This window comes from Pristiophorus japonicus, chromosome 22 (assembly GCF_044704955.1).
Source record: "Pristiophorus japonicus isolate sPriJap1 chromosome 22, sPriJap1.hap1, whole genome shotgun sequence".
Classification (NCBI taxonomy): Eukaryota; Metazoa; Chordata; class Chondrichthyes; family Pristiophoridae; genus Pristiophorus; species Pristiophorus japonicus.
In genome coordinates this window covers 37,810,261-37,825,490 of record NC_091998.1, presented here as the reverse complement: position 1 = coordinate 37,825,490, position 15,230 = coordinate 37,810,261, and the positions used below count along the sequence as shown (strand labels likewise).

The 15,230-nt window shown below is 52.9% G+C and overlaps 1 protein-coding gene across 1 annotated transcript; it reads right to left on the bottom strand.

The window, feature by feature from the left end:
• Nucleotides 1-343: 343 nt before the first annotated feature.
• Nucleotides 344-4,602, bottom strand: LOC139234746 (zinc finger protein 703-A-like). The gene is made up of 2 exons (XM_070865429.1): nucleotides 4,117-4,602; nucleotides 344-2,078 (listed from the first exon to the last, which is right to left on the bottom strand). The coding sequence occupies exons 1-2, from the start codon at nucleotides 4,330-4,332 to the stop codon at nucleotides 756-758; spliced, it is 1,539 nt and encodes a 512-aa protein (XP_070721530.1). The 5' UTR covers nucleotides 4,333-4,602; the 3' UTR covers nucleotides 344-755.
• Between the last annotated feature and the right edge of the window lie 10,628 nt (nucleotides 4,603-15,230).

Here is a 15,230-nt window from a genome sequence, read left to right as displayed (position 1 = left end):
CAGTACTGCCCCTCCGACAGTGCGGCGCTCCCTCAGTACTGCCCCTCCGACAGTGCAGCACTCCCTCAGTATTGCCCCCTCCGACAGTGCGGCACTCCCTCAGTACTGCCCCTCCGATAGTGCAGCACTCCCTCAGTATTGCCCCCTCCGACAGTGTGGCACTCCCTCAGTACTGGGAATGTCAGCCTGAACTGGGGCTTGAACCCACGACCTTGTGACTCAGAGGCAAGTGAGTGCTGCCCATTGCGTCATGGCTGGCACCTTTAAGGGAGGGGGAGGGGGAGGAGAGAGGGCGGGGAGGGGGGCAGAGTCGAAGAATTCATGAGAAGGAGTCAGCAAAATATAAATATAATCAGGTTCTCATTTAATAACAAAATAAGACCTCCCATTTTTGGATAGCCCTGCCATCGTATGTGTTATCCCCTTTGAAGTACAATACAAAAAAATATTACATCTCCATTGTACAGGTTAAAAATAAGCAAAACCTCAAATGAGAGCAGAATGAGGGATTACCAAAAACATGCATATCAACTCCCCCCTTCCCCAAGAAACAAAAAGAGAGAATGAAAAATATTTTTAAATAAGACAATTTAAAGAAAACGTTGCAAAAAAAAAACAATAGTTTGGTATATACAGCATTCTACATTAGGTACGAGGTGAGTCTGAGAGCTTATTATCCCTGCTCCAAGCTAACATACACAGGGAATAAATAAGTCGTAGTCCCATCCCACCTGCTGCTCCGGGGGGCCGGATCCTCACTGATATCCCAGAGCCGAGGCCGAGGTGAGCCGCTGACTGTACAGGGCGTACGGAGAGTAGTAGGGGCTGGCGGCGGACATGGTGAGGGTGGAGGTGGTGGGCACTGCCAGGTGGCTCTTGCTGTAGGGGTGGTACCGGCTGAGGGCCAGGGTGTGTGGGCTGCGGAGCGACAGGCCGTTGGGGCTCCCCGGGGGCCCCTGGGGGAGGTGCAGGTTGCAGGAGGCGGGGGAGGGGTAGCCCGCCAGCAGCTTCTCGGCCCCCGGCAGGGCGGTGTGCGTGCGCAGGTGGTTGAGCAGTTCCTCGGAGCTGGAAAAGCGTTTGTCGCAGGGCCCTCCGGCCGACACCCAGTTGCATATGTGGGGCAGCGGGTCACTGTGCAGCATGAAGCCGTAGGTGTACAGCGGGTGGGCACCCAAGGGTGCCGTGGCGGCGGTGGTCAGCACCGAGGAGTGCAGCGGGTGAGACGGGTAGACCAGCGGGTATCCAGACTTGAGGGAGGAGGGGTCGTGCAGGCAGGAGGTACATCCGTTACCCCCGAGGTGCGGGGCGTTGTGATAGGTCAGACAGTACGGATCCCGGCACAGTCCCTGCATGAAGGCGGGTGGCGAGGCTCCGGTCAAGGGGCTGGAGTTGGTGGGCTTGCCGGGCATCGGGCATCCCACGGCGCCGGTCAGCGGGCTGCCCACCAGGCCAGACTTGGACTCCATGCCGGCGACGAACTGCGACGGGTAGGCGGCGGCGTAGGCTCCGACGATCGATCCGTGGTACCCCATGCCGGAGGGGGGCAAGGGGTAGACCGAGGGCCCCGGCTTGTAGGGGGAGACGGGCGCCACGTGGCCCGGCGCCAGGCCGGCGTTGTCGCATTTGGCCGCGCTCGGCGTGTCCCGGTGCTGGCTCGGCTCGCTGCCCGCCCGCCCGTGGCCCGGGTTGGCGGGAGAGTGGTCCCGGCACACTCGGCCCGCCTCGGGCTCTTTCTTGTCCTCCATGTCGCTGGGCTTGCCGTCGGCCAGGGCGGGCGAGCAGGCGGCAGGCGAGGAAGGCGGGCGGGCGGGGAAGCTGGGGCAGGAAGCGCCTGGCACCCTGAAGCCAGCCTTGTCCCCGGGCTCCTTCCTGCCCTCCCCCGACTTGGAGTAGGGCTTGAAGCTGGATTTGTCGTCGACGGCTCCGCCCTCGGACAGCTTGAGCGAGGACGATGACCGGGTGGGTTCCTTCTCACTCGACGTCACTGAGCTGAGCTTGCTCGACGGCTGAGGGTCGGGTTTGCCAATCTGCGAACACGTCTGGGCGAGGAGGGCCAGCGGACTCTTCTTGGCGTCCAACTGAAAGACAGGAGAAAGAGGGAGAGGGGCGGTCAGAGCGGGAAGGACACACGGCACTTCGCAACTAGGGGTCACAAATACAACAGTCACTGATACATTCAATCGGCAATTCAGGAGAAACCTCATTAAAATTATGAAAGGGTTGGATAGGATCGATGGAGAGAAGATCCTCCCACTTGTGGGGGCGACCAGAACGAGGGGCCATCAATATAAGGCAGTCGCTGATAAACCCAGTGGGGAATTCAGGAGAAACTTCTTCACCCAGAGAGCGGTGAGAATGTGGAACTCGCTGCCACAGGGAGGGGTTGAGGCGAAGAGCAGAGATGTATTTAAGGGGAGGCTGGATAAACACACGAGGGGGAAAGGAATAGAGGGATATGGTGAGATGGAGAGGGTGGGAGGGGGCTGGTGTGGAGAATAAACCCCGGCATGGAGCAGTGGGGCCGGACGGCCTGAGTCTGCTGTACACTCTATAATTCAAGCAGATTCAGAGTTTTCAATACGTGTTCCAGCACAAAACTACAACATGCTTTGCAATGGAAAATGCCTCAACTGGGAGTGCTGTGTCCAATTCTGGGCACTGCACTTTAGGCAGGATGTGAAGGCCTTAGAGAGGGTGCGGGAAAAATTTACCAGAATGGTTCCAGGGATGAGGGACTTCAGTGACGGGGAGAGATTGGAGAAGCTGGGGTTGTTCTCATTGAAGCAGAGAAGGTTGAGAGGAGATTTGATCGAGGTGTTCACAATCATGAGGAGTCTGCACAGAGTAGAGAGAGAGAGAGAGACTGTTCCCATTGACGGGCGGGTCGAGACCCAGAGGTCACAGATTTAAGGCGATTGGCAGAAGAACCAAAGGCGACATGAGGGAAAATGTTTTTACGCAGCGAGTGGTTAGGATCTGGGACGCGCTGCCTGAGAGGGTGGTGGAGGCAGACTCAATCGCGGCTTTCAAAAGGGAGTTGGATAAGTACCTTAAGGAAAATAAAATGCCGGGCTCCGGGGAAAGGGCGGGGGAGGGGGACTGACTGAGGTGCCCTTGCAGAGAGCTGGCACGGGTCGGCAGACCAAAGGCCCCCGGTGCTGTAACCATTCTCGGATTCTCTGATAGAAGAAAAGACTGCAGCACATCAGAGCAGGATTGAGGCGGAGCTGAAAGTGAGAGGCTGGGCTGGGGGCTCAGGGCTGGGGAGGGGCAGGAAGAGGGTGAGGGGCAGAGAGAGGGAGAGGGAGAGGGGGCAGGGGCAGGGAGAGGGAGAGGGGGCAGAGAGAGGGAGAGGGAGAGGGGGCAGGGGCAGGGAGAGGGAGAGGGGGCAGGAAGAGGGTTGAGAGACGAGCAGAGAATGGGAAGAACTATTTTAACATTCCGCACTTGACCCGGGAAAAGCTTTAGCGAAGTTCTTCACAAAAAAATCCTGAAGTGGCGCCGGGCGATATTTAGCGCCGAATCCGGGGCAATTTCTCACCCAGAACAGTTTGTGGAACGGAGCAAAGTCTCTTCCTCATTGCAATGCCCCCGCAATCTCCGCGTTCCAGGATCTCCGCCGCGATCCCGGAGCGCCCGCCGAGAGCGGCTTCCGCAAACTATCGCCGTTCCGCGCCGATTGCGGGCGGGTTGAGCTGCCCGGGGGGGGAGAATTTTTTCCCTTTCTGTGCAATGAGGTTATTGCAAAAATTCCGCTGGCAGAGAAACTCAGAAAAAAAAACACAAAATCTCCGCAAGCCACCCAGCGCAAATCGCGCGGAGAGGGAGTGCGGGAGGGGTTGCGGTTGCGGAGCGGGAGGGACTGAGCCGCTCCGGGCAGATTGCGGGTTGTTTAAACTCTCCGCACCATACGCACTGTCCCCATTGCGGGTTGGCGGGTCTGCCCCGGGCTTGCGGGCCGGGAGGGTTTGCGGTTAGTGTGCCCCGGGTTTGCGGCGGGTGTGCCCCGGGTTTGCGGCGGGTCTGCCCCGGGTTTGCGGCGGGTCTGCCCCGGGTTTGCGGGCCGGGAGGGTTTGCGGTAAGTGTGCCCCGGGTGTGCGGGCCAGTGTGACTCACCTCGATGGGGCTGAGCGGGGTGGCCGAGATGGGCTGCAGGTACTCGGGGTGCAGGATGTGCCCCGTGTGTGCGCTCAGCATCTTCAGCACCTGGATGGGGAGCCGCCTGGCCTGTCTGGCGGGGTGTGTTGGGGACAGAACGCCGGCTCCCGGCTCCTCTCGCTGCCTCGGGCTGATCTGTCGCTTGTCCTGGGATCCGCGGGGAGCCTGGCTCATGTCCCGGAGTCCCGGCGCTCGGTGCGGGGCAAGTCAGCCAGGGGGGGCTTCACTGGGCGCCGACCGCTCTCCGCCCGCTACAGCCCCAGCATCTCTGCCCCCAGCCCCGGATCACGGTCCCAGCTCGCCGAAAACACCCAGCTCCAATCAGCGGCCCCCGGCTCTCATGGCTTGTGCAGAGAGAGAGAAACACACACAGGCTCCAGGTCTGCCACCAAATGGCAGCATCTGACTCCAAGTGCCCGCCTCCTCTGCTCAGCGCACTCCTCCTCTCTCTGCACTTAAAGTAACATCACGCCGCTGCTCGTTACAGGGGGTCATATCCTGCCAGAGAGAGGGAGAGAGAGATAGGAGGGAGAGAGAGAGACAGATGGAGAGAGAGAGAGAGAGAGAGGAGGAGGAGGAGAGAGAGAGAGAGACAGAAGGAGAGAGAGAGAGAGAGAGAGAGGGGGAGAGACAGAGAGACAAACAGAAGGAGAGAGACACAGAGACAGAGGGGGAGAGAGAGACAGAAGGAAAGACAGAGAGTCAGAGGGGGAGAGACAAAGAGAGAGACAGAGGGAGAGAGACAGAAGGGGAGAGACAGAGAGACAGAAGGGAAGAAAGAGAGAGAGAGACAGATAGGGAGAGGGAGCGAATTTCAATCAAATCTCTTTAAATCCAATCATTGCTAAAACAGGAGATTCAAACGGCCACCGCTCTGTACGCCTCCTTTACAGCCTGTATATACACACACATGTAGAAATTACATATTTTGTGATTTGAGCAGAATTGCAGGGACAGTGGTATCCATGCAGCACTGAGTTTACTTCCTGCCCGAGAGAGCTTGTAAGTTTTATGTCATTTTCACAGACAAACCCGCAGTGCCTCTGTGTGCCTGTGTCTCTGTGAGTGTGTGTGTGTGAGAGAGTGTGTGTAAGTCTGTGAGTGTGTGTGTGTGTGTCTGTGAGTGTGAGTGTGTGTCTCTGAGTGTGTGTAAGTCTGTGAGTGTGTGTCTGTGTGTGTGTATGTGTGTGTGTCTGAGTGTGAGTGTGTGTGTATCTGAGTGTGTGTGTGAGTGTGTGTGTCTGTGAGTGTGTGTGAGTGTGTGTGTGTCTGTGAGTGTGTGTGTATCGGAGTGTGTCTCAGTGAGTGTGTGTGTGGGTGTCTGTGAGTGTGTGTGTGTGTGTGTCTGTGTGTGTGTGTGTATGTGTGTGTGTCTATGAGTGTGAGTGTGTGTCTGTGAGTGTGTGTTTATAAACACCTTGGGTGTTTGCAGGAATTGCAGTTGTTTGAACCGGGGAAAATGAAAGGCCAAAGAGAGTGAGGTAATGAAAGAGCAATGTGAAGTTATGCACTTTCCAATCTGTCAGGAGAGCAGGGGACAGATCAGTGGAGCAAAAGATGTATGGAACTGATCTCGCCACCATGTATAAAACCCAAATCTCCAATCGCTTGCTTTTTTCCAATTGGAAGCCAGACACATTAAACACTGTTTGTCACTAAAACTGTGACAATCTTTCTATTTCCCCTTCTTAAGTATTCCTGAGCGTTTTAAAATAGAGACATAAATCATTCCCTGGAGCTTTGCTCTGCTAGCACAGTCACATCGCATTATGTGTTTCTTAAAGTCTCAGATCACCGACTACAGATCCCAGCAAAGAGAACGCCCACTTAATGAAACCTGACAGATACTTTTTAAGGGGAGAATGTTCATGGAACTGTCTCAACTCTGTCAAACTGGAGTGTTGCAGAGATTTGATGGATGATGGTTTAAAAACAAATTCTGAAATAAAGCTGTCAGTCAGTGGAGAAAAGGAACATTTTAGTTCAGCACTGAGGTATGCTTCCAGTAAACGATATCCACCTTTCAATAACTTGCATAGAACATTACATTGCTCACTGTGTGGTTTAAATGACTGCTGCACTAGGAATAATTAATTTTATACTTCCTGGATGGGTGCAGCTGCAACAACACTCGAGAAGCTCGACACCATCCAGGACAAAGCAGCCCGCTCGATCGGCACCCCATCCACCACCTTCAACATTCATTCCCTCCACCACCGGTGCACCGTGGCTGCAGTGTGTACCATCTACAAGATGCACTGCAGCACCTCGCCAAGGCTTCTTCAACAGCATCTCCCAAACCCGCGACCTCTACAGCGTCGAAGGACAAGGGCAGCAGGCGCATGGGAACACCACCACCTCCACGTTCCCCTCCCAGTCACACACCATCCCGACTGGGAAATATATCGGCCGTTCCTTCATCGTCGCTGGGTCACAATCCTGGAACTCCCTCCCTAACAGCACTGTGGGAGCACCTTCACCACACGGACTGCAGCGGTTCAAGAAGGCGGCTCACCACCACCTTCTCAAGGGGCAATTAGTGACGGGCAATAAATGCCGGCCTTACCAGCAATGCCCACATCCCTCGAAGGAATTTTTAAAAACGTCCATCAATGTGGCAGTGTTAAACAGTAGAATTTCCACGCTCCTTTAAAGCGGGACACGGTTACTTTTAGAAAATTAAAAATATAAACCTCAACGATTACTGTAAATATATTGCCCTCTCCGCAGTTAACCTGTTGACGATGCTTTATCCTATGCCTATTTAACAAGGCATTGAAGTTGCCGTATTCATGGTCCAATCAGAATCATCCTGGAGTAATCCAAGGTCAGGGTTGGTTTTTGGAAGAAATGGGGTTCAAGGATGGGAGGTGAGTGGGTCAGGACCTGCACATGGAATTCAGTCCTCACATCCTCATTTTTATGTTGCCAATATAAATTCCAAGGCCAACATTGGGAACTGCTCATAAACATGTTAGTAGGCACTCAGCCAATGGGGGCGCAGGATCTATTTCTCTGGGGGAGATCGAGGGTGTAATTAACTCATGGACCAAACTCGATTTGGCAGTGTGTGGATTTGTGAAATTTCAGGATCGTGTCACACACATATCTGCATGAACAGCATGATGTCGTTTCACATGACGGGGCACCAACCATGGCAGGATTTGTTTTCCTCCAGTTCTTCTTTTGAAGAACCCTAAACTTTAATGCAAGTCCCAGGGTGGCGTACAACTCCTAGCATCAATACAGCCCCCTTAGTGTAGTAAAACGTCCCAAGGCCATGGACAGGAGCGAGATCAGACAAAATCTTCACACAGAACCACAGGAGATCTTAGGACAGGTGACCAAATGCTTGGTCAAAGAGTTTTAAGGAGTGTCTTAAAGTGGGAGAGAGAGGTTGAGAGTTGGAAAGGTTTAAGGAAGGAATTCTAGAGTTTAAGGCCCAGACATCGGAAGGCACGGCCGCCAATGGTGGGGCAAAGGAAGCTCCAGGACGAAACAGGCCACTTGATTGGCTCCCCATCCACCACCTTCAACACTCACTCCCTCCACCACCGGTGCACCCTGGCTGCAGTGTGTACCATCTACAAGATGCACTGCAGCAACTCGCCAAGGCTTCTTCGGCAGCACCTCCCAAACCCGCGACCTCTACCACCTAGAAGGACAAGGGCAGCAGGTGCATGGGAACACCACCACCTCCACGTTCCCCTCCGAGTCACACACCATCCTGACTTGGAAATATATCGGCCGTTCCTTCATCGTCGCTGGGTCACAATCCTGGAACTCCCTCCCTAACAGTACTGTGGGAGCACCTTCACCACACGGACTGCAGCGGTTCAAGAAGGCGGCTCACCACCACCTTCCCAAGGGGAAATTAGGGATGGACAATAAATGCTGGCCTGGCCAGTGATGCCCACATCCCGAGATTGAATAAATGTTTTTAAAAAATCGATGCATTGTTAAGTTGCAGCACATCACACGAGCGCTTACCGAGAATCCCTTGTAGAATGTGAGTGTTTGACACGGAGCGAGCGGGAGAGTTGGGTTAAGGAGCTGCAAGTTTAGTGATTTCTCTTCTAGAAGCAGTGTTTTCCAACAGCTCGTAATCTTTTGCAGAGCGTTCTAAATTGCTGGAGATTGGCTGCACTCGCCTGTGCGTTGTGGGAAAGGGCTGAGATTGGCTGGGGACCAATGGGTACAAGCGTTCCAATGTCACATGCCTCACCTCGAATGCCACTTTCCCAAGTGCAATCAATCACTCTGTTTGTTGAGGTTGTCAATCCAGGTTAATTGTTCGGCTTTTGTGAACTGACTGCAAGACTGATGCAATCTGAGAGCGCACACACACAAAAAGAGAGACCTTTTGAATGGAGGCATTCAGCAAGGAAGATATAACTGACTGTGCAAAGTAATCCAGTTTGCATGGCTTTGGGAGGTGGAGCTGTTAGCGAGGCTCGGCTCTCAGCCCCCAGTGTTACGTAAGGAACCAGCCGCTCCCACTATACAGTCCTTTCTTTGCCGGATAAATTGGAGACGACACTTTCGATCCAGGGCCACCAGCACATAATCCCAGGCCAAGGCTCCCGGGCAAGTACTGGGGGAGCGCTGCAATGTCAGAGAGGACGTTAAACCTCGTCTGCCCTTTCAGGTGGACGTAAAAGATCCTATGGCCATTATTTCGAACAAAAGCAAGGGAGTCCTGCCCAATACTTATCTCTCAAACAACATCACTAAAACAGATTGTCTGGTCATTATCACATTGCTGTGTGTGGGAGCTTGCTGTGTGCAAATTGGCTGCCGCGTTTCCCACATTACAACAGTGATTGCACTTCAAAAAAGTACTTCATTGGCTGTAAAGCGCTTTGGGACGTCCTGAGCTGGGGAAAGGCGCTATATAAATGCAAGTTCTTTCTTCGCGCTCACTCAATCAGACTAGTTTACATCTGTGCCAGCTGAAATCTGCCCTTGGTGTCAGCTGTGGCTCAGTGCGCAGCACTCTCGCCTCTGAGTCAGAAGGTTGCGGGTTTAAGTCCCACTACAGGGACTTGAGCACAAAAAAAATCCAGGCTGACACTCCAGTGCAGTACTGAGGGAGCGCCGCACTGTCGGAGGGGCAGTACTGAGGGAGTGCCACACTGTCAGAGGGGCAGTACTGAGGGAGCGCCGCACTGTCGGAGGGGCAGTACTGAGGGAGTGCCGCACTGTCGGAGGGGCAGTACTGAGGGAGTGCCACACTGTCAGAGGGTCAGTACTGAGGGAGCGCTGCACTGTCGGAGGGGCAGTACTGAGGGAGTGCCGCACTGCCGGAGGGGCAGTGCTGAGGGAGCACCGCACTGTTAGAGGGGCAGTACTGAGGGAGTGCCACACTGTCAGAGGGGCAGTACTGAGGGAGCGCCGCACTGTCGGAGGAGCAGTATTACGGGAGTGCCGCACTGTTGGACTGGCAGTACTGAGGGAGTGCCGCACTGTCGGAGGTGCCGTATTTCAGATGAGACGTTAAACCGAGGCCCCATCTGCCCTCTCAAGTGGACGTAAAAGATCCCATGTCATTATTGCGAAGAAGAGCAGGAAAGTTATCCCCGGTGTTTTGGCCCATATTTATCTGTCAATCAACATTTCAAAAACAGATCATCTGGTCATTATCACATTGCTGTGTGTGGGAGCTTGCTGTGCGCAAATTTGCTGCCGCATTTCCCACATCACGACAGTGACTACACTCCAAAGTACTTCACTGACTTTATATAGCGCTTTGAGACGTCCGGTGGTCGTGAAAGGCGCTATATAAATGCAAGTCTTTCTTTATTTCTTTCTTTCTCTCCTTCTGCCATTCAGTTATGGGGAGCGGGCAGGGAAGTGGACCTGAGTCCATGATCAGATCAGCCATGATCGTATTAAATGGTGGAGCAGGCTCGAGGGACCACATGGCCTACTCCTGCTCCTATTTCTTATGTTCTTATGTTCTACATGTCAAAAGGCCACATTTTGAACATGCAGTCGAGAAAATACATTGACATCTACAGCTTCATTCCACAATGCACAGAGCATGCATACCATTCAAGATGTCAGGCATTGCTCGTGCTGGCTGTATCGGAGGGCAATGACAAACATTTATTTCCACAAATCTGATGTCCGTACTCGTAGCTTGCCCTTAGTCCGTTATAAAGCTGTGACGATGGGAAGGAGGTCATGTAGAGAGCAAGTGTGCGCAGAAGTTAAATGTTTACTCAGATACCAGTCACTCTCCCGAGCCATTGTACACGGGACGGGAAGACAAAGTGTAGTGTTTCGGTGAAAGGGAGCTGGAGGGAGAAAGGATAATTTAATGAGGATGTACAGACACAATTCACACACAATTGTAAAGTGATAATCATTTTGTCCTTATTTGACAAAACATACCGTAATTTGGGAAGTAGAGAGGTGGAGTTGATGGAAACATTTCTCTGCAGTACAGGCTGAGGAGCTGGGAAGGGCAAGATTGAGGTGGTACAGCACCACCACTGGCCGGGGAGTGTCATTACCACGTGACACGTTTACATTGGCAGTCCCCATGGTAAGTGTGGACACAGGAATTTGCAATGGGTGTGTGCAAATGTAAGACTTAAAAAATATATATCATAGATATTGCTCGAGCCATTTAAGCATTCTATTTTCGGAGGCTAATGGGTTTTATAATGGGAAACTGATAGGACCTATTTTGCTCCTGATTGCCCTGATAACCGTGACTGTGCCCACAGATCACATTTAACCCAGTACATCTGCTTATCGTCACTGGGTTCGGAGTTGGCAACAAGGGTGAGAGACAAATAAATCACATGGTGTGCTGGATGATTCGCCTCATCGGGCACCCTTAGTTAGCTATTTTTAAAACAGTCCAACTTTCTCAAGGTTACTATAAGAAAGTAATCTACGTTGTGTTTGTATATAGTTAGCCAGTGTAAAGAGAAACAAAGAGTACCTATGTCACCAAAGTTTGGACATAGTGCTAAATTATGTTTTCAATCTTGCCCTATGGTTTATGAGGAGTCCCTTACAACATCAAGCTTTAACCAATACATTTTATAGAATGTTACAGTGCAGGAGGAGGCCATTGGGCCCATCGAGCCTGTGCTGGCTCTGTGACAGAGCGATCCAATCAGTCCCACTCCCCCCCCCGCTCTTTCCCCACAGCCTCGCATTTTTTCCGTTTGATAGTCACTATTGAATCTGCTCCCACCGCCCTTTCAGGCAGCGCGTTCCCGATCACAACAACTCACTGCGTAAAAAAATAATCTCCTCACCTCCCCCTCCGGTTCTTTTGCCGATCACCTTAAATCCGTGTTCCCTGGTTACCGACCCTCCTGCCCCGGGAACAGTCTCTGATTTACTCGATCGAAACCCCTCATAAAATTGAATATCTCGATTAAATCTCTTCTTAACCTTCTCCGCTCTAAGGAGAACAACCCCAGCTTCTCCAATCTCCCCACATCACTGAAATCCCGGATTCACTGCCTCCAGCACCATCCGATTGGGAAGCTGCCTGGTCGCCTTTGACTATTCCCTTTTCAGTTCGAATCTCGTCACAAAATCAGAGCGACGTTGGAAATGTCACCGGAAGAACATTGCCCTGTTGAAACACAAAATCCTTGCTGTGCTGAAACTGTTGTTAAAACTGATGGTGCGTCCAGCACACTTCAAACCCACTCAGGGTCCCAATCTTTCACCAGCCTGCACTTATATCTAGGCCTTGTTTTCTAGTGAGGAGTGTGGGGGGAGAGTAGGGAGGAGAGGCGAAGGGGTGGTGAGGTGGGGCAGAGGGGTAATGGTGTAGTGGGAGGGGGCGGAGGGGCAGAGGGGTTGTGGGAGGGGGGGCGGAGGGTTGATGAGGTAGTGGGAGGGGGACGGAAGGGCGGAGGGGTGGTGGGAGAGGGGCGGAGGGTTGATGAGTTAGTGGGAGGGGGACGGAGGGGTGGTGAGGAGGGGCGGTGGGGCGATGGGGTGCTGGGCATTGATGTGTCCCACACTTATTTTCCTGGTTCAAGCCGACTGCTGACAAACAAGCTTTCTATAAAAGACACACGCACTTGCCGACAGGGAGGACCATTGAGATTCCAAGGGCAGCAATGGGATCCAGGGGTGCCAGGAACAGGAGGAGGCCGTTCAGCTTCTGGGGTTTGCTCTGCCAGGAATTCCAACCAATTGCTGTTGAGTTTATCCTACACTGCCCGTACCTCCCCCCCTGGCACCTCCACCACCGAGATGGACAGGAGTCGCAGAAACACCATCCTAACTGGGAAATATATCAGCCGTTCCTTCATTGTCACTGAGTCACAATCCTGGAACTAACAGCACTGTGGGAGCACCTTCATCACATGGACTGCAGCGGTTCAAAGCGACGGCTCACCCCCACCTTCTCAAGGGGCAATTAGGGATGGGCAATAAATGCCGGCCTTGCCAGCGACACCCACATCCCGAGAATTAATTTAATAAAAACACTAATTGGTTAATTGCATTAGCAACACTCAGAGGTTTACAAGGTCCCAGTCGCCACTGGCTTCCACTGGGATTTCAGTCCTCCATGGCATTATAAAGAAATAATTCTATAAAAGTTTGAAGGGCCAATCGGATCGCTCCGCACCCTGTCCTGTCCAATGAAAGTGAGGGGAGGACATTTCCTTTCGAAAAATGCATGGCGCCCGTACAAAGCAGCTTCAGTTTCAGCATTGAGTGGAGAAATCTATATACACATCACAAGCCAAGGAGGGCAATTCAATGCTGGGCTGTGTCACACCCTGAACTAGGGTAAGTGTCTCACCTTACACCTGCCATTGTACTGTCTGCTTCTGCTGTTCAGGCTGCACACAGTGTGTGCTAGGATTTTCCTCGCAGTTTTGCAGAAAACCTCCCAACCCCAACATAGCTACGTGTTGTTAAACTGGGAACATTCTCCTTAGAGCAGAGAAAGTTAAGAGGAGATTTAATCGAGGCGTTTAAAATTATGAAGAGCTTTGATAGAGTAAATACGGAGAAAGTGTTTCCAGTGACAGGAGGCTCAGTAACCAGGGGACACAGGTTTAAGATCATCGGCAAAAGGGCCAGAGGGGAAATTAGAGAATGTGTTTACGCAGTGAGTTGTTGTGATCGGGAACACGCTGCCTGAAAGGGCGGGGGAAGCAGATTCAATAGTGACTTTCAAACCGGGAATTGGATAAATACTTGAAATGCAGAAATTAACAGGGCCGTGGGGAAAGAGCGGGGAGTGGGACTGATTGGATCGCTCTGTCACAGAGCCGGCACAGGCTCGATGGGCCGAATGGCCCCCTCCTGCGCTGTAACATTCTAAGATTCTATGATTCTTAAGACAGCCAGGTTTATGACATCATTAAAACGATGTGCTGCAGCCAATCTGGATAATTAAGCATTCAGTTGATCTTTTAGACTACGCCCAAGGATAAATAACAGTGAATTAAACCAAAAAGTTACCTATAGGGCGAACAGTTTATTTGCTCTGGGATTTGTTCCGTACCATTTATGTTAATTTGACATAAGTTGCTACTTTTCAGTCAAACCACAACCTAATTCGATAATTAAATGTCAGCCTGGCTCAGGGGGCAGCACTCTCGCCTCTGAGTCACAGGTTGTGGGTTCAAGTCCCACTCCAGGGCCGAGAGCACATAATCCACGCCGTGCACTACTGAGGGCGCGCCGCACTGTCAGAGGGGCAGTACTGAGGGAGCGCTGCACTGTCGGAGGGGCAGTACTGAGGGAGCACTGCACTGTCGGAGGGGCAGTACTGAGGGAGCGCTGCACTGTTGGAGGGGCAGTACTGAGGGAGCGCTGCACTGTCGGAGGGGCAGTACTGAGGGAGCGCTGCACTGTCGGAGGGGCAGTACTGAGGGAGTGCCGCATTGTCGATGGGGTAGTACTCAGGGAGTGCTGCACTGTCGGAGAGGCAGTACTGAGGGAGCGCCGCACTGTCGGAGGGGCAGTACTGAGGGAGTGCTGCACTGTCGGAAGGGCAGTACTGAGGGAGAGCTGCACTGTCGGAAGGGCAGTACTGAGGGAACGCCGCCCTCTGACAGTGCGGCGCTCTCTCAGTACTGCCCCTCTGACAGTGCGGCACTCCCTCAGTACTGCCTTTCCAACAGTGCGCCGCTCCCTCAGTACCGCCCCTCCAACAGTGCAGTGCTCCCTCAGTACTGCCCCTCCGACAGTGTGGTACTCCCTCAGTATTGCCCCTCTGACAATGCGGTGCTCCCGCAGTACTGCTCCTCCGACAATGCGGTGCTTCCTCAGTACTGCCCTCCGACAGTGCAGTGCTCCCTCAGTACTGCCCCTCTGACAGTGCAGCGCTCCCTCAGTACTGACCCTCTGACAGTGCAGTGCTCCCTCAGTGCTTCGATGCTGGGGATGTTGGCCTGGTCGAGGACGCTAACGTTGGTGCATCTGTCCTCCCAGGGGATTTGCAGGATCTTGCGGAGACATCGTTGGTGGTATTTCTCCAAAGATTTGAGGTGTCTACTGTATATGGTCCATGTCTCTGAGCCATACAGGAGGGCGGGTATCACTACTGCCCTGTAGACCATGAGCTTGGTGTCAGATTTGAGGGCCTGGTCTTCAAATACTCTTTTCCTCAGGCGGCCGAAGGCTGTGCTGGCGCACTGGAGGTGGTGTTGAATCTCGTCATCAATGTCTATTCTTGCTGATAATAGGCTCCCGAGGTATGGAAAGTCGACCAGCTCTATTGGGCAGACCACATTGTTCACAAGCCTGACACAAGACTCCGAAAGCAAGTGCTCTACTCAGAAATCCTACATGGCAAACGAGCCCAAGGTGGGCAGAGTAAACATTAGAAAGACACGCTCAAAGCCTCCTTGATAAAATGCAACAACCCCACCGACACCTGGGAGTCCCTGGCCAAAGACTGCCCTAAGTGGAGGAAATGCATCCGGGAGGGCGCTGAGCACCTCGAGTCTCGTTGCCTAGAGCGTGCAGAAATCAAGTGCAGACAGCGGAAGGAGCGTGCGGCAAACCAGACTCCCCACCCTTACCCTCAACCACTGTCTGTCCCACCTGTGACAGAGACTGTGGTTTCT

Coding starts and splice junctions, on each gene's coding strand:
- LOC139234746 (XM_070865429.1), bottom strand. CDS start 4,332: ATGAGCCAGGCTCCCCGCGGATCCCAGGACAAGCGACAGATCAGCCCG. Junction 2,079..4,116: donor CCCCGCTCAGCCCCATCGAG/GTGAGTCACACT, acceptor CCTGTCTTTCAG/TTGGACGCCAAGAAGAGTCC.